This window comes from Psammomys obesus, unplaced genomic scaffold (genome assembly GCF_907164565.1).
Source record: "Psammomys obesus unplaced genomic scaffold, mPsaObe1.curated_primary_1811, whole genome shotgun sequence".
NCBI classification, from domain to species: Eukaryota; Metazoa; Chordata; class Mammalia; order Rodentia; family Muridae; genus Psammomys; species Psammomys obesus.
The window spans coordinates 24035493-24059923 of record NW_026590062.1 but is presented as its reverse complement, the minus strand read 5'-3'; the positions used below and the strand labels follow the sequence as shown (position 1 = coordinate 24059923).

Sequence of the window (24431 nt, the reverse complement as noted above, 5' to 3'; positions counted from 1 at the left end):
GTCAGACCAAAGGCAGCAACATAAAGGCAAAAGGCAAGATGGGCCAGATCCATTGTACCTGACCTCATACGGGGCAAAAGCCCATTACATAGATGAAAACACTAAAGGGTTCACTCAAGTCCACAGCATAGGAACAGCACAGCCAGAGCAGCAGGTCCTCTGCTAGTACATTACTGTGCTTCTTTTGTCCAGTTACAGCATCATCAGACACTGCCAACTTCCTAACACAGATGTGGAAAGGGAACCGCAGGACCATACCTGTGGGGTCTAAAATTTGTGGCCAGCGCACGCACACACACACACACACACACACACACACACACACACACACACACACGATAGATATGAAGACATACATAAATTAGGAGAAACTGTGCAGTAAGCTTTTCATTATAGTGAAGATTTTGTAATCTTGTATATGTAAAGATTTGCTTAATGGTTGAAAAGATCATACTAGCCTTAAACCACACCTTTCATACAATGATAAGTGAAGTGTTTGAATGCATTAAAAAGCAGGACAGCAGTCCTGAGTCAACTTTTTGAAAAAATGAAATAAAATCACAATAGCGGCAACAATAATAAGGTACTTGGTTCTGCAAGGTCCTAACTAAAGGCAAGGAGCATTGCCAGTGATTCACAGAACATTTTCTTACAGATTTTTAATTCCCTTTAAAAAAGACATATAGATTTAGTTTTACTCATTCAAAAATTAGTCTTCAGAATTCTTAATGAATTGAATTTGTATGTTAAAAATAATTAACAAGCTATTGGAGATACAAGTAAACATGAAACAGAGAAATTTCATGTTTTGTTAACCTTTTTTTTTGGATTAAAACGTTCAAAACTGAATGTAATGGTTATTACATATATATATATATATAATTATTTTAAAATAAATAATAGTATAATCTACGGATTTGGTTTGTGTGGGGGAAGTGGGTATAACAGGGCCTCATTATGTTAAAGAGGATAAGCCAGGCTCAGGTGAATACTGCACACTGTCTCTCAAATACAGAACCTACATTTAAAGTGTGTGTGTGTGTGTGTGTGTGTGTGTGTGTGTAGATATAGGGCAAGGGTCATAAAACAAGAAAGGAGATTATAAGAGGAGAGGAAGATCTCTTAAAGGAGATAAAGGAAATGAGAAGGTAATAGACTATGTTGACATGTAACAAAAGGGAAAACTAGCTCTAGGAAGGGAATGCGCTAAAGGGGAGCAGGAGCTACAGTGCAAAAAGAGAGTTTGGGAGGACAATCTGAACAAACTGTAAGGACACATAAGTGTAAAATGCCATAAGGAATCCATTCAAAACCCATAAAGAATGTGTATGCCCACTTTAAAAGCTAAGTTCAGAGCCAGTGGTATGGCTCAGAAGGTAGTGTTTGCTGCTAATCCTGATGACCAGCTGAGTTCAGTCCCCAGATTCTATGTGGTGGAAGGAGAGAAGTGATTCTCACAACAATTTGTCCTCCAGCCTCCATATGCACACACAGGCCCCCATACATACACACACACACACACACACACACACACACACACACACACACACACATAAATAAAGTAATAACAATCAGTTTAGCTAGTTTTAGATAGTTTTATGTCAGGTGAAGGATTTGAGTTTGGCCTGAGGGACAAACTGTGATGCCTGGACAAATTTTAAGCTGCTTTTCCTCTAACTGAATCCCTTAGGCTCAGATTTCCAGGGGTTTCAGCTGACTACACTGCCACCTACTGCTACATCCGAGGAAGTGCCACCTTCCCAAATGCTTACTGCAAAGGAAGCCTCAGATAAGACCCCAAGGCATTCAGATGCCACATGCCATTATGTATAACAATCCTTCAAGTTATCTCTACTTTAAAGAGAGAACATTTCTGTGTTGGTTCCATTGATGTGTCCACAGAGAATTACGCTCATGTTCCTGGCTGTAGCACCCCTGCTGGGGGCCTGGTTGAATGAGGATAGGAGGTGACTATCACCAATGACTCACTAGAGGAAACATCATTAATTCAGTTCCTCCTGTCTGAATAACACAGTTATGTTTATATTTGGCTTTGTGAAATTCCCACTGTTTTGGGAATTTGTCCCAAAGAAATTGGCAACTCCGACCTAAATAAAAAGAGCCTGAAACCTAGAATACTATGAGGATACCTCAGCCACTTTAAAAATTAGCACACTGGTGTCTCTTGTCCACTTCAGAAGATGCTCAGGTGCTGAGATGGGCAGCTGGCTCAGGCGCACAGAGCTTACATGACATGTGCAAGATCCTGGCTCAGGTCTCCAACATCACAAAAACAAAGGGGCAAAAGACACTAGAGATAGCATTGGTTAACATCGGAGTCAAACACAAACCTCATCTGGAGTGTACACATTCGTAGGCAGTGCCTTTCATTTCGTGTGTGTGTGTGTGTGTGTGTGTGTGTGTGTGTGTGTGTGTGTGAATGTGCCTGGAGGTCCATGGGCAGAACACGAGAGAAGAAGAAAAAGAGATTGAGTACGGGAAAACAAATAGGTGTGATGGCTCAGCGCTTGAAGATCAAGGTTGGTGACTTAAATTTGGTCCCTGACACTTACATGTTAGAGAGAACTGGCTCTGACAGTTGTCCTCTAACTCCCAAATGTACATACATATACATAATTGATGTTTTTAATATTTAAAAAAATGGATGTGTGTATGTGTCTGTGTGTGCACATTTCTAAGTCCCAGTACTTGAAAGATAGAGCCAGGTAGGTCTCTATGAGTTCAGGGCCAGCCTGGCCTACACAACAAGTTCCAGGATAGCTAGAGCTACATAGTGAAACCATGTGTGAAAACACAATGGAAGAGAAAACATGGACAGCCTGACCTAGGGTCTCTGCTTACCAGTTAGGTACATGGAACAAGTTACGAAGGATCCTGAGTCCCATATTCTCTGGCAGTAAGATAGGGCTACTAACTACTCCCCACCACCTGCCATTAGGGTTGTTACAGGGACACAGAGAGCAAAGTCTGCAGAGGCATGGAAGAAGGGACATGTAAGCATGAAGCTGCATCTACAGCCACATAGCTTTGTTACACCTTTGAGTCTCTTTGAACACCAGCAGGTACATATTTGCCAGGCATCGGAACCCCGAGTAGAGTTGCAGGTTTGCAAACACAGAGGACCTAGCTTTCACGATGATTCAAACTTAATGTGAAGTGATTGTGAGGATCCTGGCGACAGCCTCATGCTAGCCTGGAACCCAGGTCTCCAGAGCACTGTCGTGGGCCCCAGGCATTTGCCACCCATTGGTCACATCTGATCTGACATACTGCCACGTGTACAGTTCTATACATTTTCAATTTCATTTCAGATTACATTTCACAGGAACCCTGGAGATTAAGAGCCATGGAGAAGGACAATGAAGAGGAAGCTTCCCTGTGGTTCTAGCAGCCTGGCAGCAGCGTGCTGCCCTAGAGGGCCCTTTGGAGAAGAGTGGTGTGAGGGTAACATTCAGAAGCAGCTTCCTGCAATGTTCCTCTACAGAGAGTTCTCTGTTCACCTCTGTGCCCCATTTTTAGATTGGATTACTTGATTTGTTCTTTTTAACTTTTTGAGTTCTTTATATATTCGGGATATTAGCTCTCTGTCAGACAGAGGTTTGGTGAAGATTCTTTCCCAGTCTGTAGGCTGTTGTTTTGTTCTGATGACAGTGTCCCTTGCTTCACAGAAGCTTTTCAGTTTCATGAGGTCCCTGTGCTATTGGTATTCTGCTCAGGAAGTTGTCTCCTGTGCCAATGAGTTCAAGGCTCTTCCCCACTTTTTCTTCTAACAGATTTAGTGTGTCTGATTTTAAATTGAGGTCTTTGATCCACTTGCACAGCTAAACAGAGAATTCTCAATAAATGAATATCGAATGGCAGAGAAACACTTAAAGAAATGCTCAATATCCTTAGTTATCAAGGAAATGCAAATAAAAACAACCCTGAAATTTCACTTTACACCCATAAGAATGGTTAAGATCAAAACCTCAAGTGACAATACATGCTGGAGAGAATGTGGAGAAAGGGGAACCCTCCTCCATTGCAGGTGGGAATGTAAACTTGTACAACCACTTTGGAAATCAATCTAGCACTTTCTCAGACAATTAGGAATAGTGCTTTCTCAAGATCCAGCTATATCACTCCTAGGCATATATCCAAAACATGCTTAAGTACATTACATGGACATTTGCTCAACCATGTTCATAGCAATTTTATTCATAATAGTCAGAATCTGGAAACAACCCAGATGTCCCTCAACTGAGGAATGGATACAGAAATTGTGGTATATTTACACAATGGAACACTTTTAAACAATTATAAACAAGGAAATAATGAAATTTTCAGGCAAATGGTGAGAACTAGAAAAGATCATCCTGAGTGAAGTATCCCAGAAGCAGAAAGACACATATGGTATATACTCACTTATAAGTGGATATTAGACATATAATACAGGATAAACATACTAAAACCTCTATACCTAAAGAAGCTGAGCAAGAAGGAGGATCCTGGGTAAGATTATCAATCCTCACTCAGAAAGACAAACAGAATTTGCATCGGAAGAGGGAGAGAACACAGAACAGGATAGGAGCCTCTGAAAGACTCTACCCTGCAGGGTATCAAAGCAGATGCTGAGACTCACTTTGGGCAGAGTGCAGGGAATTAGATGAAAATAGGGGGAGATAGAAAGACCTGGAGAGGACAGGAGCTCCACAAGGAGAGCAACAGAACCAAAAAATCTGGGCTCAGGGGTCTTTTCTGAGACTGATACTCCAAACAAGGACCATTCATGGAGATAACCTAGAACCCCTGCACAGATGTAGCCCATGGCAGCTCAGTATACAAGTAGGTTCCCTAGTAAGGGGAGCAGGGACTATCTGACATGAACACAGTGGCTGGCTCTTTGATCACCTTCCCCTGAGGAAGGAGCAGCCTTACCAGGCCACAGTGGAAGACAATGGAGATAGTCCTGATGTGACCTGATAGGCTAGGGTCAGAGGGAAGGGGAGGAGGACCTCCCTTAGCAATGGACTTGAAGAGGGGCATAGGGGAGGAAGAGGAAGGGAAGGAGGGATTAGGAGGGCCTAGGAAGGGGACTACAGCTGGGATACAAAGTGAATAGATATTTTTTAATTAATAAAAATTAATTAATTAAAAATGGAGTAAAAAAGAAAAAACGCAGCTTCCTTAGCGAAGGTGTAGAGGGGGCTTTGTGTTTTCGCCTTGGATTTTGTGTGCAGTAAAGGATGTGCGGCATGCAATGGTCAAATAGTGCCGGCACATGTCCTTTATTCCAAGTCTCAGAGCCATCCGATTGTCACAGAGTGCTTTCGTTGTTTCTATCATTTTTCCAGCCCTAACCAGCCTACTGCTGCAAGTCACATAGACTTTTGTATTGATGTGTGTGCAGGTGAACGTGTGGTGTGGTACACGCGTGCGCATATGTGCATGCAGCCATGTTCAGGCCAGTGGAAAATTCAGGCATCATTATTTGGGAACCACCAACCCTGATTTTGTTTGTTTGTTTGAGACAGAGGCTTTCCTTGTCTGGCATTTACCAATCAGGTGCACACACACATGGACACACACAATAAAAAAGTAAAAACATAATGAATTTTTTTTAAAGAGTTACAAGTTCATCCCATGGCTCTTCAGCAGGAACAGCCTGGTGTTTTTTCCTGGACAGAAACCGCTGGTTCTGCTCACCACTCCTGTTTCCCCCCAAGTTTCCTAGAATGCCTTTGAGGAAGTGTATGGAGCTCAGACCCAGAAAATACTACATGCTCTCCAAGCCGGTTTTACCTCTAGTGAGCCAAACTTACCACTTTTACCGCCAAATGCAGGACCTCTATATTAGCAATCTGGAAGAGAGTCAGCGAATGTAACTGGATTTACTTTTTCATTTTTTATATTTGGGTTTACTTAATCATGCTCAGAAAAGTAACACACTTCATTTCTCCCTCCCTCCCCCGTCTCTTTCTCTGTGTGTGTGTGTGTGTGTGTGAGTGTGGATGTGTGTGTGTGAGTGTGCGTGTGTGTGTGTATGTGTGTGTGAGTGTGTATGTGTGTGTGTGAGTGTGCGTGAGTGTGTGAGTGTGTGTGTGTGTGTGTGTGTGTGTGTGTGTGTGTGTGTGCAGGTTCCTGTGGGTGCATGGTGTGAGGAGGCCAGGGTCCTGTATCAATCATCTTCCCCAATCGCTCTCCACCTTAGGCTGTGAGAAGGTTTCTCGCTGAACCTAGAGCTCACTGATGTGGCTGGCAAGCCCTGAGGATCTTCTCTCACCATGACCTCCCTAAAAGCAATTACTTCTTCCTGAAGCAATTACTTCTTTCAGGTAATTGTACATCAAACATCCCGCAGTGAGAAGTTTCTGTAGTTGCCATGGACATTACTGCCAATGATTCATGAAAACCCACCCTGTTTCAAATGGTTGCTCCATTCATTGAAGGGCACTTGACAATTCACATCCACTTAAGTCAAAGTGAGTTGCAGTGCTATAGAGGAACTCCGACACGGAAGACGTTAAGTCAGAACCTGCACAGTGCTGAGCATGCCTTCACTTTCAGTTTCTTCCCTGAGTCTTGGTAATCTGTATGTCTGTACGTGACTGGGCACAGTCTTTATGTGGACCTAGTGGAGCTTTTTGGATGACTGTGGACCTGGATCTCACACCATGTTCTATGGATGAAGTTTTCTGTGCAAATGGGAAGCAGAAGGGACCTGGGATAGGAAAGGCCATCCATCATATATATTAATTTTCAAATACTGAAAGGAAATGATCAAGTTCACTGTTTGACTTCAGCCTCAGGGGATCAGGAAGCTAAGCTCTAAATCCTTTCTTTGGTGCTAATTGGAGATTTGGGGACAATTACTTAACTGCTCTGATTTCTATTGTAAACATGAAGTGCAGGCCTGGGGATGAGGGTTAGTGGTTGAAGGACAGGCTAAAGAGTTCCACAGCACCAGGCACCGAGGCAGTATGTTACCCAAAAGCCAGCATTTGGGAGGTGCAGGTGAGAAGATCTCCAGGACTTGCCAGCCTCATCAGTGAGCTCTAGGTTCAGTGAGAAGCCCTCTCACAGCCTAAGATAGAGAGTGACTGAGGAAGATGATTGATAGAGGACCCAGCCTCCTCACACATGCTCACACTGTGCACCCACAGAAACAGCATACATACAGAGACACACACATAGACACACAGACACACACACACACACAGAAAGGTGAAGTGTTTTCCTTTTCTAAACATGATTATGTAAATTCAGTTACGTTTGTTAATAACCCAGATTGTTAATACAGTGGCTCTGCATTTCCTTAAGATAATCACCTTGATTAACATTACTTCAAATCAAGAGATAAGGACAAACACTTGATTGATTTTGTTTGGACACAGCTTGACCTTCAATATCAACTTAGCTTACTGTTTTGTTTTGTTGAGAACAGTTTAGACATTGCTTCTTCCTTTGTGAGAATTTTCCCACTTCTCCTAATATTTCTTCTTGTTTAATTGCCAGAAGAGCCTACTTAGATGTTTTTACATGTTAATAAATCCCCAACTGATCCCTGTAAGTGCGTTCTGATTACAAGGAAATTAGTTCGCAGCATTTTCCTGGGGTGTAATGTGCCATATTAATGTTTTTATTAACTGTGGCTGATGAGGGGATTGGTTCTTGGCTTCATTCCAAGGCTCTTTTTTTTTTTTCTCTCTCCAAAAGAGAATTGACTACTGGATTTTCACAGGGCTGCATTTCTAATGAAGGGAAGATGTTTTCCAGTTCTCTAATTCAGTATGACTCATTATGAAAATATAGGTGAGAGTTTCTGATTATGAGAAGCATGGAGTCCTGGCACCTCACTTGGATGAATAAGAAATATTAAATCAAGGGGAAGATTTGACAGTGAGATCATGCATGGGACGGACATAGGCCCTCTGCATCTTGGGACTCCTAACAGCAGGAGCAGAGGCTATCTCTGACTACATTGCCTGAGTTTGATCCCTTTCCTCTCACTGAGCTGCCTTGTCTAGTCTCAACAGAAGAAGGTGCACCTAGTCCTCCTGCAACTTGGTATGCCAAGGCTGGTTGATATCCTCGGTGGGGGCTAAGGAGGGCTCCCCTTTTCTGAAGAGAAGGGAAGGAGAGGTGGATGGGAGCAGCAAAGGAGGGACTGAGAGGAAAAGAGGAAGGAGAGGCTGGGATCAGGATGTAAAGTAAATAGATAACTTAAATACATAATAATAATAATAAAATATATTTGGGTTTCCAGAAAGACTTTTCAAGTTGAAAGGGTTCTAAATTTATGTTAGGTAAGCTTTGATATAAGAATCAACATCTAGACCCTCCTACAGAACATTAAAGATAGGAAAAAAAAAAAAAAAGGAAAATTCTCAAAGTAGGATCCGTAATCATTTAGATGAGTTAGAAGTGAGATACAGAAAAAGCATCTCTAATCTCTGGTTTAGCCAGTGGCAGAGAGGATAGTGTCTACTGTTCTAGGCAACACTAAGCTATTTTCATTCTTAGGTTCGAACCTTCTAACATCTCTCTCTATAAGGCCATCTAATTAAATATTTGGATTTTCTTGTCTTTTCCTTTTTCTTCCTTCCTTCCTCCTCTCTCTTACTTTCCTCTTTTAAAACAAAATTATTATGTAGGCTTGGCTGGACACACATCCAGTAAGTAGTCCAAACATGCCTTGAACTCAGAGATCTGCCGCCTTAGTGCTGGAATTGAAGGCATGTGCCACTACCCAGACAATTTGCAAGTATGTAATGAACTATCATTTTGAAAATGAAATATCTGATTTTCATCTGAGTCACAGCCTGTACTAGTGAAGTTAACTGGCCCATCATTCCTGAGGTCTGATCATTTCTACAGCACAAAATAGTACAAGGCACAAAACTCAATCTCAACTGAATTATAGCTCAGTTTGGAAATTAAACAAACAAATAAAAACCAACACCATAAAAAGTACTCTGAGTGTTTGCAAAGGGATGGGTTTAATACCCAGCAACACTTCACGTCTTGCCTAGAGGCAAATGCCTGTAACTCCAGCACCTGAAGGGGAATCAGAAGTTCAAGGTTATCCTTAGCTGCATAGCACATTTGGTTTCAGACTAGGCTGAATGACACCCCATCTCAATATATATCTATTTGAAATGTTATATCATGTTCTAGGTAATCAACTTCAAAATGTTCTCCAGAAAACAAACAATGAATGTCTAGTGTGATAGGGAAAAGGATGAAAAACAAAGCATAATAACACATAGTTACAAAAGGCTGTAAAGAAATCTGCTACTTTGTTTTCTAACTTATAAAATTAATTTTTAATTAATAAAGAAAGAAATGTAAAGAGAATTGAACCAATGTTAAAAAGAAATTGTTGAGGGAGAATCTAGGGGCATGCATCAGTCAGTTAAGTGCCCTGAGCACAAGAAAAATAGCCATATTAACACCCTTATTAACACTGGGCATGGTGTCACATGTCTGCAAGTCCAGTGTTTCAGTGGTAGAGTCAGGGGATTCATGGAGCACATGGCTCAGCCAGCATAGCCTAGTTAATGAACTCCAGGTACAGTGAGAGATGCTGCCTCAAAATACAAGGTAGGAAGCAATTTAAAAAGACATTCAACATTCATCTGTAGCCTCCCCAAATGTGTTCACACATATCCATGTGCATCATACATATGAATGTCCAGACACACACACCACAAGGCCCTTGAGGACGGTTAGCACAACTTAGCCAGTCAGAATCCCTCCACTTCCTAGTGCTAAGTTGCTTCATGCGGTGGAACTTGGTGTTAAAACTATCTTGTCTACCGACTGATGAGGCGGTGCTATTAACATGAGTTTGGAGTTCAGGAGCCATTGAAAAGTATTCACATTTCTACAGTTGTCAAACCCACCAGCAGCTCATATCTTGCCTATCTCATCTATAATATAATATAATATAATATAATATAATATAATATAATATAATATAATATAATATAATATGCCAAAGTAAAATCACGCACTCAGATAATAGAGGTTGGAGGGTATCTGGAAGGAGGTCTCCAAGGCTTTTATCTTGATAGCATAATTAGTTATTATTGGAGTTTTTAAAAATCCACTTTGAATAAGTACTAGCTAGAAATGCAAAGACAGTAGAAATCAGGTGAGTTTTTTACCACTGTGTGGTGACTATATTTGATGTCTATTATGAACATAATGGGGAATTCCCAGAGTCTGCCAAGGTATCATTTTCCCAGGAGTCACGGCTAAAGTCACTGAAACCTTCACCCTGAATATAGCTGTCAGAGACAGCTTCTCTCAACTGAGCTGAAATTTTTCAGAGCCAGATCGACAGCTAGCTCAAAGTCACTCTTCCCCACCTCTTTAAGCAATCAGTAGTAGTCAGTGTGGTCTATACTTCACAAAGAATCTAAGTGAGCTGGATTTCCAAGAAAGGCTTCAGCCAGACCTGAGTGTAGACAGTTTTTCATCTGTAAGAATAAAATAAGAAGACCATTCCCAGAAAGAAGAGAGTGGGAGAAAAACTACCCCCTCAGCAATGTTCCATGCATGTCCCAGGGATTCTGACTATGGCTGGACCATCATAGAAGCCTCTATAGAGCAACTGAAGAAAGTATGACAAGAGAGGTTAGGACATAGAAATCTTGCACACATCAAGAGTGCAGAAAGAAAATAAGTACATTTTAAAAGAGGCTTGATCTGCTGAACATCATGATACTTGATCTTGTTTGAACATCTAATCTCCCTGTTGGCTTTCCTTGTATTGTACTTTGACTTTGAATCCTGGTCCCTTTGAATTCCAAACACAGCTTTAGCATCCCCAGGGTGCTCAACGATTCTTTCTAGAGAGTCACATAGGGCTCACTGCTCCAGTGCAGTCACTGTGAGCCCTTGGAGTTAGGACACAATTGACCTCAAGATTTCTCTTTGAGCTGAACTCTTTCATTTCCTGGCAAGAAAACACCTGGGAGAATTGTTAGAGCACTCAGGTACACACTCAGTTGTGAGCACATGTGACTCTGGCTGCTGTGCCACCTCAGTAACACTCAGTGCGGAGCTACAGATTCCACTCTTTAACATTTGAAATGTAGGGCTGGGGGTGTAGCTCAGTGGGGAGAGCATTTGCCTAACATGTAACTTGCATGAAGCCAGGGGTTTTAACCCCAGCACAGCAAGGTGTTGACTGCCTGTAATTTCAGCATTCTTTCAGTAGGATCAGAATACAAGGACATCACAGGCTGCTATAGGTAGTTTGAAGCCAGCCTGCAAATATGTGAGAGAGTATCTTAAAAAAAGCCTCAAACTTTACATTATACTATTTTTTTTTCTCAAAATAAGACTTAGAAAGAGAAAGGCATTTATGGTGTTCTGTAATTATGGTAGGCAAGATGAATGGTGTTTTGCTAATGACACAGTTCTATTTCTCTTGAAATGAATGAGTTCCATCAGTTGTCTCTGCTTGGAAGCCTGGGGGAGAGAGAGTGTTTCAGATGGTGATTATAAACATCAATCCAAGAAAAGCACCATGACATAGCACAACCCACAAAACTGCACTTGGTATCAATTCTGCTTGGAGATAAAGGATCAGAAAGAGTCTCACTCTGTAGCCCACACTAGCTAGAACTCACTGTATAGCCCAGACTTGCTTCAAACTTATGGCTACCCTCCTGCTTCAGTGCTGGAATTACACAACAGTGAACCAGCTCATGTTATCAGTTCTAAGCCCCATCTGTGCTATCAGTTCTTTCCGCTTTCCAGACACCTTCACAGCCCTAGGTGAGAAAGAAAACAGTAACTTATGTAAAGCAGCTCCAGAGCTGCTCATCAGAGTCCCATAGCATAGAGGGAAAGGAAATGCAATGTCCATCTAGTTCCATGCAAGCAGCATCTTGCTTTTTTCCAGGCTCCTCAGGATTCCTCCTGACTGCTGGAGCGAATGGTTTTCTGGGTTTGCAGCCTTCCGGACATCTGGGGGCACAGTGGGGGTGAACTGGAGGAAGTCCGTCATGTGGTGCATTTGCCCTATTTATAGACTACCTCCTGCTAAAGAGGGGAGTGAGAGCACCTCAGAAAATAGTAACAAGACAGAAAGATAAAAATAAACAAATGCAATATTCAAACAAAAGGAGTGTTTAAAACTGTACTGGCTCAACATTCGGACACAGGCAGATGGAAATCTCCAGCTGCTACTAATATACAAGTAACCCACATCAAATGGAAAGATCTATGAAGAAATAGTATCTTGGGTTCAAAGGCAACGTATGTTATGTGTTCATGCTCTAGAGGCAGGGAGATGCAAAGGGTCTCTGTTGTTTGTTTGTTTTTCAACTTCTACTTTAGATGCAGGCACCAGTGTGGCTGACCTAGTGAGGTCTGCATCCCAGTTACCTATTTGATGCGTTTTTGTTTGATCTGTTTAGGAAAAACAGTTCAGTTCTCCAAAGAAAAGAGTGGCTTTAAGCTCTGTGTTTCTCCAGAAACATATTTGGGTACTATCTCTGGGACAGAAAGAAACGGATAAGCATCAGTAGATGCCTGACCAATCCCAGATACAGGTGTCTCCATCCACACCTCTCTAGTCTACATTTTGAAATTTGTCATGGGACCATGAGGTTTCTAAGGAAATTAAATTTTGAACATTGAATTTAAGTCTTCTCTCTGTGAACTGTAAAGTGATGAAAAGTGTCTCCTTAGGAAACACCAGTAGTCCTTGGGGAGGCAGTGCAGCACACAGCTTACTCGGCAGAATGCTCGACTTTCAATCAGTGTCCCTGTACCCAGCTATGCAAAGAACTGCGCATGCCAGTACAGCTATGTGGTACTGCGCATGCCAGTACAGCTATGTAGTACTGCGCATGCCAGTACAGCTATGTGGTACTCCAAAGTTAGAAGCAGGGGTAGGAATTCAAAGTTTATTATTCTTGGCTACATAACAAGGTTGAGACTCTGAGACCAGTCTAACTGAGTTCACAAGATCCCATCTGGGGGCGGGGCAAAATAGTAATACATAAAATACCATCAGAAGCAATGTACGTTTTTACTATTGAAGATTTCATTCACAGTAGAGAAACGTGCTCCCAAAACTTCTTGTTCGTCCCCTTACATATACAGACACTACCTTCCCATGACAAGACAATCAGTAGGTTCCATCTAGGACAGTTATTCTGTAGGAGTGGCATCCAGGTATGTTTTATAGCTAAGTGAGCACCATAGGCAGCCAACATTGAGGGACCTTGTCTGGGAGATTTGGCCAGTCTGCTGTCTCTCTTTGTTCTTTTCACATTGGACTAATGTTTTATACTTTCTTTTCCTTCCATACACATATTTAATTGCAGTAGTCCCAGTAGCCTCACATTTGAAACCGTAGCTTACCACGTCCATTATCAGAATCCCCGGCATTTGCTGTCATGCTCATGCTTCCCTCTGTCTTTTAGAAAGCATCTCTTCCTTACTGCCAAAGTATATGTTGCACGATATATAAGCGTTCAGGATTAGCTGTGTCTTATTTTAAAGACGCTGACAGAGGAGGATGAAAAGGGAGTGCTGCCATGTTTGAGGCCAAGTCTTCCTCACGGCCAAGCAGCCTGTTTCTCTAAGGCCTACACCATACTACCACAATGCCTTCTGCTTTGCTATCATTCTAAAACACATTCATCAGTTTCTTTCCCTTTCACCTTGAAAACTACCAGCTAAGGAAGTGGATATCTTTCTGGGGTATAAAGCATGAGAAATTTTTAATGAGTCGTCTTACCTAGATAGCAATTCTACCTAGAAAGACCCTAGAAAAAGGGTCTTCTGAAGGCCCATCATCCCTATCTGAAGAAGGCTCCCCTGGAAAGGGTGATATAGACTAGTAGATGGCAGTGCAGCCTTCCAAAGTCACATCTCACAGATGGATGCCAGCTAGATGCAAAGTGAAACAACGGTGATTGTTCTGTTCCCTGCTGTGGGATTGCTCGGCCACTAACCCCACATCTGTGAGACTGCTCTCTGCTGCAGGGTAATTTATGACATGGTAACGTGTCAGTCTTTCACTATCCACAAAACACAGAGCACATATTCAGTAGGGGCTCAATGAAAGTCCCATAGAAAGTGGATAGATGAGTGGAGCCCCTGTATCTCTTGCCAGCATTCATCCTTAGACCATTCACTAAGTAAATATAGTGATTTTAAAAGGAACTCCAAAAATGTTATATTTTCTCACTCAAGTTCCCAGTGCAATGTGATATGCAGGCTTTTTGGAATAAAAATGAAGCACTGAGCAAATTTAGCATTGAGCTAAATGATGGCTTTTCCAAACCTCATTTCTCTAGAACATCAATCAAATGTTAAAGTGGCCAAAATGGTCTCTTCATGAGGAAAGGCAGAAATAAATACCACATTTAAGCTTTGACCCAGAATTTATGAACTTAATACATATTTAAAATAAAGCTATTAGCTTAACAACACTAGTAGCAGAATCTTTTAGCTGATAGAAAGACACAGATAAGAATGTTCAAGAAATGAAGACAGAGGACACAGCAGAAATCACTGATGGGTTTGACTGATACCCGCTCCATCCACCGCACCGGTCATATTTCCCTGCCAAGGTGGTCCACCTGGCTTAATCCCAAACACTTCCTGGAAAGGTGAATTCTGCTGGAGGCAGAGCTCTCTGCACACAAAGCAGCATATATATATGTCCATGAAGAGGACAGAATTTCAGAAAACTGGGGTCTGTGAATCTACTGCTTTGTGCTAGAACGTCGTCTATGTTCTCTGTTCTTGTTTCTTCATGGGAAGTAACAAGTACAAGTTACTTCAAAGGTCTTAGAATATTTGCACTTTTATAAGGAAAAAGTAGACCTAAGATTGTAATGTCTACATGGTGCCTATCGGTGACATAAATTATACTTTCAAAATGATGAAGTTCATTAAATGTATTACTGTAACCTGGGTTTGTTTCTTTTTGTTGCTACAACAAATTGACACAAAATCAGGGGCTTAAAACCTCACAAACATATTACTTCATAATTTTAGAGGTCAAAAGTCTAGAACGGGCCTGACTGGGCTCAGATGAACATTGGCAGAGCCTCACTCCTTCCGTGAGTTAGAATTGAACCTATGTTTATCGGCTTTTCCATCTTCCAGGGGTTTCCAGCATCTCTTCCCTCAGGGCCACGTCACTCTAACATCTGTCTCCATCATCACATGTCCTTTTCTGACTCTGATAACACCGAATTTCTTTTCTCTGTTTGTTGACCTGTAGAGGGTTAGGAGTTTCTCTTTGTTGTTTTTATTGCTGTATCCTGGGCTGGCCTCAAACTCACGGTGCTGCCCAGGATGACCTTGCACTTCTGTCCCTCTGCCTTCACCTCCAAAGGATGGTGGTTCCATGCCTCCTGGGGTGGTAGACATGGACCAACATTCCTGGTTCATGCAGTGTCAACTGAGTTGTGCCCTCAATACGCTATCTTTATGACCACATGGGACCAGAGCTATCAAGACTGATATTCCTATTCGATATACTTTCCTTTTCCACAAAAAGTAAATTATCTATGGCTTTTGGAGATTAGACATGCGCTTCTTTGAGAAGCAATTATTCTACCTACCACAAAATATACCAGGAATGATGACCTGATCTAAAAGTACTTATGAGAATGGATCAATTAATTTTAACCTAAAGTTAAAGTTGTAAAGAGACATTTCAAGAAAAAGTTGGGATAAAGAAATTCAAGACTTAAACACTATCTAATCATAACCTTTCCCTAGTAGAAAGAAGGCCAGCTTTAAAGAATCACTCCTTGTTTGGGTTTTCTTGAAATCTGCATTGCTAACAACAGTCTAACTTCCTGGAAAAACTAAGATGATAAAACACAAGAAAAAAAAATATCTCTATATATATCTATATCTATCACAGTAAATTAGTATAATCAGAAAAACAATTATATATATATATATATATATATATATATATATATATATATAGAGAGAGAGAGAGAGAGAGAGAGAGAGAGAGGGGGGGAGAGAGAGGGAGAGACTGGGGACAGGACTAGAGAGATGGTTCGGAGGTTGAGAACACTTGCTGTTTTCCTTTAGGACCTGTTTGGTTGCCAGTACTCAGATAGGATGGCTTATAAGTGCCTGTAACTTCAGCTCCAGAGAGTCCAATCTGGCTTCTATGGGCACCTGTACTCACATGCACATAGCACACTGCCTCCCCCCACAACCAAATACACACCCATAACCATAATTAAAAATAAAACAAGTCTTTAAAAATTACTCCAGACTAGGGAAATCACTTAAAGCTACCGAATCAGGCTGTCAAGAAGTTTTGGTAGGTAAAGTCTCTGGTTTCAACCCTGATGACTGAAGTCTGATTCCCAGAGCCCTCATGGTAGGAAAGAACCAAGTCCCACAAGTTGTGCTCTGACATGTGGGCTGTAGTGGTACATGTATACATACACAAACTCAACTAATGTAATATTTTTAAAAAGTTAACCAATCACTAATTTATGAAACTTTTAAATTCTGCTTGGATAATAGAATCAGGAAAAAGGACAGAAGAACATAAGAGGTATTTGTCCTAAGCCTTATGCCTTACAAATACCTTCACATTTCACTTGTCATTAGACAAAATCTGGGAACAACTCAATTGGCCATGAATGGTGACTAGATAAATAAAGTGTGGCATAGCCACACAACAGGATACTTCCCACCATAACATGGAAAAAATACTGATGTGAATGACATAGTGAGATCTGAAGATCACTGCACTAAGTAAAAGAAGCCAGAAATAAAACAATATGTAACTGTCATGAAACAGTGTCCCTGAGCTATAGCATAGTCATTGTCATTTTATTCAGATTAGCTGTGGTTACCTGCAGATACTCTCTAACAAGATAACCCTGTAGAAGGCCCTGCCTCAAAAGAGTGAGAGAAGCATCATTAACCCCTCACCTGAGATTACAGCCACTCAGTCCAACCTGCACCTCCCTCCCCACTAAAGATGGCCTTGGGAAGAGAAATAGGGAGGTGACAAGTTGACTAACAGAGGATTCCATATGAAGCTTCTAGGAAGTTGTCATCCATGCTGGAGTGGATCTTTTCAGGGATGTGCTGTCTGGAGATCACTTGTGCTCCTGCAAGTAACTCCTCCCCTATACAACTGTAAGTCAGCCAATTACATTCATTGATTCATCAAGATGAATTTCAACAGAACCACTCCATTAGTCTGCTACTGGTACCTATGTAGAGCAAGTATATGTTTGTTCCCATCTTTGCAGAAAAAGTTAATGTACCAATACCAGGAGCCATTCACACAGAACTCTTAACAATGTAAAACTTCACTATACAAAAACACGTAAATCACTGTTGGCCGGAGAGATGGCTCAGTAGGTAAAGCTGCTTCATGAAAGGAGAAAACATGAGCTACAACATTGTCCTTTGACCTTCATATGTGCATCATGACATAGGCACATGCACTCTCCCACATACGTCATACATACAATATTCAAAACAAAATAAAAATATTTAGAGGTGATTGAGACAGAGCACAACGTTAGAGCACTTGCTGCACTTTCAGAACACTGGAGTTCAGTTCCCAGAACCCCTATCAGATGACTCACAGCTGTAGCTCTAGCTCCAGGGGATCCTTGCCTCGGTGGTAGGCTCCTGCACGCACTTGGCATGTATGCACACAGGCGCACACACATAGAAGCACAAATAAAAACAAAATATTGAAAGTAAATTCATAATTTAAATGTAGATCAGTGGCCACTTGGATCAAAGGGCGTTGGTGGGTGATGGACACGTTCTGCACGTTGACTGCAGAGGAAGAGCATGGGTGAGAACTTGCAAACCCATTGATTACACACCTGTAATCCCAGCACTGGGAAAGCTGAGGCAGAAGAGCTATGAGTCTGAGCTCAGCTTGAGCTACCTATAGAGACGTTGTAAAAAGTTTTAAAAAATTAAAAAACCGAGCTCATTGAATTGTACATTGAAGTGGATACAGTTTCCATATATAATATGCAAATCAATAAAATTGATTTCTTAAAAATTGACTTCTATTCCATAATAAACGTATATTCATGGACATGGTTAGAACATAACCCAAACAATCACTGCAGTGTTGAACTGAAGCCTCTCCACCTTGTCCTAAGCCCCAAAGTTCCTTCAGATGCTTAGACTTACGTGCACATGGCAAACCCACTTCCTGAGTGAGGAGATCTTTTCCTTGACTACAACCCAGGAGTAGATGCCTGCCTTGTGCTGCTTGTCTGTTGAATCCTTAGACTTGGGTGATGATCTGGGATATAAGTTCTAGCCTTGGAGCCCGGACTGATCTCGAGCCAGCTACACAGCCCAGGATTGCTCAGACTTGCAGCCTTCCTGCCTTAGCCCTCTGAATGTCGGGATTGTGGGTGCACATTACCGCTTCTGAGCAGTCTACTGACTTCTATCGGGAAGTACTCGCTTTTTGATCCCTCCAGCAAAACAGCAAGGTCCCAGATATTCTCCATATCACACCAAATAGTCATACTACAGAGACTTTTAGTTACTTTTCTGGCTGCTGTGACAGAATATGTGATAGAAACAATTTAAGGGAGCCAGGGGGCTCCGTCCATTATGGCAGAAAAGCATAGTGGAGCAGATCACATCAAGGCAGACAGGAAGCAGAGAAAAGGAAGAGACTCATGACCACATATAACCCACAAAGCACACCACCAGCTAGACATCAAGGGCTCACTCACTGACCTGTGGGACACATTTCATGTTCAAGCCATTACAACTATTTAATTGTAGATGATACTGTGTTATGACAATGCCACTGCATGACATTTCATGCATGTATAGATTGCTATATCTGTCCTTAGAAGATTTTGTAACAAATTTTCTTCATATTTTAGTATTTTATTTCATTTATTTTAAATCTGTTGGTCAGAAGCAATTCAAAATAAAATTTGCTCACAAAACAATGTTCATATTATTTTTGTTTATTTCATAATTTGGTGGTATATTTTATACCTTTATAAACTTTTAAAACCATTTTATAACTCACACATATACATACATAATATTATATTTTGGAGAGGATAGGGAAGAGAGAGAAAAACCTCACAATATAGTGCTATATGGCCCTAGTTGTCCTGAACCTCACTATGTAGATAGAATTCACCTGCTTCTACTTTTTCAGTGCTGGAATTAAAGCCATGTATCTGTTTCTTGCATAATATACCTTAAGTAGTTATTGCCCTTTACCTGATGTATTTATTCAGTAAGCACTGTATGCAAAGCCATTGTGTACAAAAACCATTCTCTATTGTGACCTCTCCTAATTATGTGCATATTACATAGAAAAATCTCATTTATATATTCTCTACAATTTTTATTGTAGATAAGTCTAGAGCATGTCCCAAACCAACAGTCTAGTTCTGAAAGAAATACCTCCAAAGATGGCTTGATGGTGCTTATCCTTAATGTCTGCCCCAACTGTTAAAGACTCAGAGTATTTTCAAGGAGGATTTCTTTGGTGAAAAGGTCACTCACCACACATTCAGAGAGTGAGGAAGACCTACAGAGTCAACTAACCTGTGCCCATGGTGGCTCACAGAGATTGAACCACCAACCAAAGAGCATGCCTGGACTGGTCCTAGGCCCCTTGCACATATGGAGCAGATGTGCAGCTTGATTTCCATGTGGATGCTCCAACAACTGGAGCAGGAGGCCCTTTCTGACTCTGATGTCTCCCTTTGGATCCCATTCCCCTAACATAGTGTGGAGATAGGACCTAGCCCACACCCTCAGCTTCCATCAGCTTCTCTCTTGGCAAACTGGACCACTCACAGAGAAAGAGACATCTGGCTGGATAAGATATTGTATTTAAAGTGAAAAGTCCCCAAATTCCCCAATGGCTCATCCAGTACCATGGCAGAAACTTCTAGGTGACAAATTCTGACAGGACGGAGGTTGACAAAAGTCATTCACTTCCTGGCTCCAGTGTTGCTTGTTTGGGACCCTGGCTATGTATTTCTCCTTCCCATTTGTAAGGCTTTCTTCTGGGAAGGAAAATAGAGATCCTTCAAAAATATCAAGTAACCATACTAATAATGGGCAGTGGGGACTGGAGTGAGCTATGTAAAAGCACAGATCCAGAATTCCTGAGAAAAATAACTGATAATTTACCCTCAAATAAACACAAATAACCCTAGGCAGATCATGTTTCTCTATGACAGATGCTAGTGAAAGAAAACTGAAGCCTTAGACAAGGAAGAAAGGAAAGGATAAGTCACAGGATTCTTACCTAGACCTCGATTCCGCTGTTCCCACTCAATGGTTTCTGGCACCTGGTAGGTGGCTACCTCTAGTAGATCCATTCCTCCTGTTTCTATGTCAGGTTCTTGGGACGTGATACCAGGGAGAGTAAACCCTGGCAGTTCAGTGTCACCATCAAAGTCCTTATACAAGGAGTCAGCCTCTTTATCTTCCTCATCTTCTTCATCTTCCTCTTCTTCTTCTTCATCGTCTTCATCCTCTTCATCCTCATCATCTTCTACCTCTGGAAAATAGAATTCAAGGGAAAATGTGAAGATAAGAAATGAGGACATAATCAAATACATGAATTGTTTGAGGTGATACAAACACTACAATTATTAAAGTCAACATTGGGCAGTCCAAGCTTTATGAGTTTATGTGTCTTCTACATATCCTGTGTTTTAAACTTTCAGAAACACAGTTATATAAGATAACCCTATGTTATTAGAAATTAAACCTTAGGAATTGTGGTTGTTAGTTTTGCTTGTTTGTTTGTCAACATAACATAAGCTAGAATCATCAGGGGACAATGAACCTCAGTTGAGAAGATCCTTCAATAAGATTGGCCTGTAGGCAGGTCTGTGGAGCAATTTTTTTTATTCATGATTAGTGTGGGAATTACCCCTCCCACTGTATTCTGTGTCAGTCCTGGGCATGTGATCCTAAGTTGTACAAAATATAGACTGAGAAAGCTTTAAGGAGTAAGCCAGTAAATAGCACTCCTTCCCGCCCTCTGTTTCAGGTTCCTGTCTCCAAGTTCCTGTCATAAGTTCCTGCTTTGACTTCTTTCATAGTGAACTGTAAACTAAAACATGAAATGGACTCAGCCTCTTCAAGTTACTCTTGATCCATAATAGAAGATAAACTAAGACAGGAACAATGAATTTTTGTAAACAAATTTATATTTTCAAGGCTAGGAAACATTTCTATTTTCTGGAGCTCATAAAGTGTTTATCTGTTAGAAATTACCCTGACATAACAAAGAATGTAAAAAAAATATTTCTGTCTTTTTATAATATTAAAAAAGAAACATTATTTTTATGGACTTCTCTTTCCATTTCTACACCAGTGCATAGAACTCAGCAGTGTCACATGAGAGGCAGATGAACTTGGATTGCACTTTCTCTGTGGGATAGTAACTTCAAAACCTGGAAATAATTCTCAATCCAGTGCTAAAGAGAGTTATGAAATGGGACACTTATGTATGTTCATCACCCAAGAAAAGACCTCATTAGCACTGTTAAGAGTTCATTTTTACAACTGAGCCTTCTTGGTGCTTCAAGTGGAATGTGCTTAGGGGCCTACAATTCGAATCTAATTTGTTTCACTGATTTTAATTTTCCAGGAATATTCATGTCCCTTCTTCACTATGGGTAAGCCCATAAAGCAGCTGACTGATAACAGAATGCACCCAAGGCTTTCCTTGTATCTCTCCTGAGATGTAAACTCAACAATCACTGTGGCAAGGAACTCTTCTTGAAAGGCAGAGAAGATAACAGAATGCTAAAGCCAACCACAGTCTCTTATTGTAACCTTTCCTGTTTTTGGCAGCTATATACATACTTCTTACCTTTTATCATTTAAAGATTTTCTTGTAAAATATAGTAATTCTTCACTGTTATGCAGCTCAGGGGGCGAGCACATGCCTATTGTGTGCAAGGCCCTGAGCTCAGGTTCTAGAATCACAAAAGAGTTTTTAATTCTTTAGTCCTATATCAGCCTGAATTCTGCAGGCTTTAATGCATGTCACTGTTCTGAAAATACAACAGAATGAACATCTGATGTATACTGCTCCAGGCACAAGAGATACAGTTTTTAATTCCAAGGAACTGATCTGCCCCTCAAGAAAACATAGATACAACAGAGGTACAGAGACTACAATGTGATGAACACTGTCAAGAAGACAGAAAATACCACATTCTGTTATTTCAGATGGTGGGATTGAGTGTAGCTTTTCCTATAATATAAGGGTTGTGGGCCAACATAAGATGTTCTCTTGTGCAATAGGATCAATATTTACAGGGAGAGCATCCCATCAGAGGGACTGCAACACAGTGAGCCGTACACAGGTGTGCACAGGCTGTGTTCAGAGACCAGCAAAGAGGTTGCTGAGGACTAGGGGTCAGGTAAGAGTACACAAAGAATATAGGAAAAGATACAGACTATGAGACTTAAAACTTTTCAAAATGACTCAGGTTTGTAATGACCTCAACTGAGCACAGAGCAAAGGAAACCCGTGAGGAGGCTGTTAAACTTAGGATGGGGATGAGAAATGGTACCTGAATATAGATAGTATGCACATCTGCTGAGAACTGGTGATACAATTTGTAGGTAGACTCTTGCCAATTATATGAGACCCAAGAGGGAAGGAGATTCTCCCATCACCAATGGGAATGCAAAGATAATATGCATAATTACGAAATCTATTTGCGACACATAGTGTGATGGCCATGCCAATGACGTCCACCTGCAGAGGTGGACAGTCCAGGAAAGGCTGAAAGGTGGAACTTATCAACAGAGAGCAACAGAGATTACATCCTCGCTTCTTTTAGTTTGCTATGACTGAGATGAACTAAAATAGTTGATAGTGAAAACTGTCAGTTGGGGATGCACCTCACTTGACAGAGTGCTTGCCTAGCACTCAGGAAGTCCTGGGCTTCACCTCCAGCACCACATAAACCTAGAATGGTAGTACATGCCTGTAATAGCAGCCTTGAGAGATGAAGACAAGAGTTTCAGAAGTTCAAAGTCTTCCTAAGCTACATAGGAGTTAGAAGCAACCATGGGCTACGTAGGGTGGGGGGAGAGAAGAGGGGAAGGAAGGGAAGGAGGGAGAGAGAGAGGGGGGAAAGAAGGAAGGAAGGAAGGAAGGAAGGAAGGAAGGAAGGAAGACTAAAACACTTAGCAGAAATGTCAGATAACAATGCCAGATGGTTGAACAATGCTTGGTGACATTAAGTGATATGTTCAGAGTTGAAATAAAGAAATATCTCATCACAGATGGCCAGGAGAGAGAGAAAAAAATGTGTCTAGACAGCACCCTCTCTAAGCCAATTTCTTCTGTCTGGCCTCTCTTTGATAGAATGTCTTAACAGCAGCTTCATGACCCACAGGGGCCTTTGTTCTTCTGGGAGGTTAAACCTCTGAGGCACTCGAAAGCCTTGATGGCATTGTTAGCCGAACAGGGAAGGAACTCATAGGCTCTGTTTTACTTTCAGGCTGCTCCTTTAACAACTTTGGGTACTCAAATAGAATCTGAGCAGAGATTAAAATGAGTTTGTTCAAAACCAGAACTGCTGTTCCTCTAGGTTACATGCTGTTTTTCTTATTAATTACAAACATACCCTCAGTCTGCGGCCACCGAACATCGAGCTTTAATTTTGCTCAGGATTAGATTGCTACAGATTTCACTGACCATCTCATAGGCAGACTTCAGCAAAGGCGTTGGACCCAGGATTTCTAATGCAGACATTGTTTTTCAAAACACCAATACATAGCGAGCATCTTCAGGCTGTCATTAACACATCCCAGGAGTGAAGAACCCTTGCAGATGTGTCATTCCAATGTGAGCAAAAGTACCAGGACAGGAACCCGTGTCCCCAGCACGTCTTGCCTGCCTGACTGGACAGCTCCTCACTTGTCCCTTATATCTTCTTACAGTGGCTATTTTTCATGTGAATCATCATCTTGGGCCTATTTGATCATTCGTTTTATAAGACAGACTTTTCTTCTCACCGGCTTTTCCCTTCCCCTTTCTAAGTTTAAAACAGGATCTAAGGCAAACAAACATGAAAAAAATGCACATGAAAAAGTAGAAGGCTCCTGTGAGGAAGGGAACTTTGGGGTTGGGTTGTATTGTTCTCTGCTGAAGAATGATAACACCTTTTAAAGGAAGAAATGCTTACTGCCACCCAGGAAGCCTTTGCCAATAAATATTTAAGGTTCAAAAATAAGGGAACAGCAAGACAGCTCAGTGAATAAAACACTTGCCAGCAACCTGATGATCTGTGTTCAGTCCCTGAAACTATGATAAAAGGAGAGAACCACTCCCATAAGTTAATTTCTTAACTCACTCACACACACACACACACACACACACACACACACACACACACACACAC

General features: G+C 41.3%; 1 protein-coding gene across 1 annotated transcript in view; it reads right to left on the bottom strand.

Annotated features, from left to right (window-relative positions):
- Armh4 (armadillo like helical domain containing 4) overlaps positions 1-24431 on the bottom strand; it is a 98830-nt gene that overhangs the window by 44793 nt on the left and 29606 nt on the right. Inside the window, exon 5 of the mRNA XM_055606069.1 lies at positions 20300-20554. Coding sequence (XP_055462044.1) covers positions 20300-20554 — 255 coding nt within the window. The remainder of the gene's footprint in view (positions 1-20299; positions 20555-24431) is intronic.